This window comes from Oryzias melastigma, linkage group LG7 (assembly GCF_002922805.2).
Source record: "Oryzias melastigma strain HK-1 linkage group LG7, ASM292280v2, whole genome shotgun sequence".
In the NCBI taxonomy this organism is placed as follows: Eukaryota; Metazoa; Chordata; class Actinopteri; order Beloniformes; family Adrianichthyidae; genus Oryzias; species Oryzias melastigma.
The window spans coordinates 15,431,359-15,434,231 of record NC_050518.1 but is presented as its reverse complement, the minus strand read 5'-3'; the positions used below and the strand labels follow the sequence as shown (position 1 = coordinate 15,434,231).

The 2,873-nt window shown below is 36.8% G+C and overlaps 1 protein-coding gene across 2 annotated transcripts in view; it reads right to left on the bottom strand.

The window, feature by feature from the left end:
* Nucleotides 1-2,717, bottom strand: part of LOC112158773 (6-phosphofructo-2-kinase/fructose-2,6-bisphosphatase 2) — a gene marked incomplete in the record, with an annotated part of 16,116 nt that extends 13,399 nt beyond the window's left edge. The window contains 3 exon segments of one of the 2 annotated variants that reach the window (XM_024292312.2): nucleotides 686-811; nucleotides 1,753-1,879; nucleotides 2,570-2,717. In XM_024292312.2, coding sequence (XP_024148080.1) covers nucleotides 686-811; nucleotides 1,753-1,879; nucleotides 2,570-2,638 — 322 coding nt within the window. 2 annotated transcript variants of the gene reach the window in all.
* Nucleotides 2,718-2,873: the final 156 nt, after the last annotated feature.

The following is a 2,873-nucleotide window of genomic DNA, read 5'->3' as shown; positions in this document are numbered from 1 at the left end:
GTATTTTGTTAGAGTTTAATTATATCTAAAGATGCCAAACTGGTTTGCTGACCTTCTTTATAGATCAACACAAACAAAAACTGCAAACACAGCTTAGCAAAACAAGAATTTAAAATTTATAAAGGAACAAAGCTGAAGATCTCAACATGAATGTGGAAGCCGGTTTATCCTGAAACACACGGGTGAAATGTAAATGTTCAAAACCAGATGGATCCGATTGATTCTTGAATGTTTTAATTCTAATTTAAATGCTGCATGGGTTTTTGGAACACCACATTAGTCCTTGAAGTCGCGTGTCACCATTTCCTTATTAAGACCTGAAAGACTTGATTTTGGTCACATGGCTCTGTGTGTGAATGAGAGTGAAACCACCTCAGGCTCAGAGCGCCATTGTGATTGTTAGGTGATAACTGAAGCCACTTTTTTCTCATCGATGCTTTGGATTTTCAAATATTTAAGGGTCTCACACATTCTTAGAATGATTTAAAACATAAAAAAGTGGTCAAAAATCAAGTTTCCTCCAAAAAAAAAAACTTTATAAACACGAAAAGTCTTCTAAATGTTGAACTGTGAACAAATAAATAAACATATTTTCTAAGTATATAATTCCACGGCTTAAACTTGATTTTCTAGAAGATTTTTTACGTTTGTGGGCAGATCAAATGTGTGACGCTGAGGTACTGACCCTTGGTTGGCACTCCTATCCAGTTCAGGTATCGTGTCAGCTTCTTGGACATGTATGTTTTCCCCCGGGCTGGCAACCCAACCATCACTATCATGGTTGGAGAATTAGTCATGTAAGAAGCCCAAGCTGTAGTCGGCATAAAGAACAGCCAAAAGAAAAAAAACAAATGTTAATGTAGAATTGCTCTTTAAAACATTTATAAATGGCACATGCTTTGACATGAAAAACTCCAGGTTCATGTATGAATATCTTATGAGCAATCGCAATCATACTAAGTTAGAATTATAGTATTTCCACAACGTGGTTAATGATTGTTAACACTGGTATCATGTCTTGGTGTATAGATTAATATTTTCCAGGATTTAACTACTCAGCAACCCAGTGCAATACTCCAGAAAAACTCCATTGATTCATTTTGTAAACCTGCTGAATCCCTTTTGATGTTGCTGGAGCCTATCTCAGCTACTATTGGGTATAGGCGGGGTACATCGTAGACACGCTGCAGGCCACAGAAACACATTCACACCTAATCTTCAATTAACCTATGAAACATGTTTATGGACTGAGAGAAATCTGGAGCACCTAAGAGGGTTTTAAATAAAGTTCTAGGGAAAAAAAGGTTTACAACAAGGGGATCTAAAAAAACAAGAATCTAACGAGAATAGACATGAATCTGGATCATAGGAACTCCAATTCCTAGAATCAAAAGCCAGAAATTGTTCCAACTTGACTTTTTTATTGAAAAACAAGAGCCATCCGACATTTTTGATAAGACTCCTTACAGTCTGTGAGCATTACAATCTCACAACCCTGTCGGCGCATGCTGCAGTTCACGCCTTCACAGATATACCCACACGCTGTTCATATTGCAGTAATAACAGAAGGTGCGTAAAAGTTGACATTTCATCTCGAATGAAACGGTATTTGTTGTTGCTTGGGCTCACAATGGAAAATTCAAAGGGTCGCTTGAAGATTTACAGACGGGATTTCTTAAAAGAGTAACTAAGATGAGCAGTTAACAGATTGGGAAGGTTTAAACACCCAGAAAATAATAAAAACAAACTCACAGCACTTTTTCTCGCTGGCTTTTAGCCTCATCTTCTCTGCAGAGCTGCCTGAAGCAGAAGTACGTTCTTTCTGCTTCTTGGCAGCCATAGCACTCATAATATGTGTTCTTTTGTCCTCACAGCTGCTCTGGGAACAGAGAGTTCAGGTTACTAGAGAATGGAAAGAATCTACTCACAAGATTATAGTTAAAAAGTGTTGAAGTGAACAATATAAGATCAATTACTGCAGAGGATATGTGCAGTCAATTAGGACAACAATTTCACAATAATATTCTTTCAATACATTTGATATTTGAAGAGGAAGCAACTTTATAAAGCGAATAGTTTCAGTTTAAAAGCTTCACAAATTTAAATAACATGTTGCAAAATCTTTAATAGGTTGTTTTCTGTCAAAATCAAACCAAAACCATTAAGAGAAAAGAAATTACACTAAATATTTACAAAATGTCAACAATAACAAGGAATTTTTACGTGTTTATCCTTATTTTGAAAAGTGCTAGCATAAATACCTGTTTCCTGTCTGTAAGGTTAATAGCAGGTGTATTAAATGATGCTAAAAACAAATAGAACACTTCGTGTATTCTTTAAAAAGCAGCAAAGTTGTAAACACCTTAAATGTGGAATAATGCTCCTAAATGTACATATTTGTTTTTGGAAAGCAGAAGTTGTTCAACATTCTTTACATTCCGTGCCGAACAGCTTTAGCTACATTAACTGTAAAAGCTCACGACTTCACTGTTGCTCTTAAATCAAACAAGAAACAGCTGCGAGAGAAACTTGAAAAGTTAAGAATGAAAGGAAATATTAGGAAACATACCAAACCTAGAGATATCCGGGTCTCTTCCTGAATTAAAGCGATGTTATCCCGCTCTGACGCTACTGACATCTTCGTCACGTCTTAGCCCTGCCCTCCCGCCCGGTGTTTGACACCGGAACACGATTTTTACTGTCAAAATAGGGTTTTCCTGTTCAGGCTTTTCAAAATAAAACTACTTCACAGCGAACTATGTATTGTAATAAGTCTATGACTGTAAGTAACAGAGGTGGGACCAAGTCATCATTTTGCAAGTCCGAGTCAAGTCCCAAGTCTTTGTCCTCAAGTCCGAGTCAAGTCCCAAGTC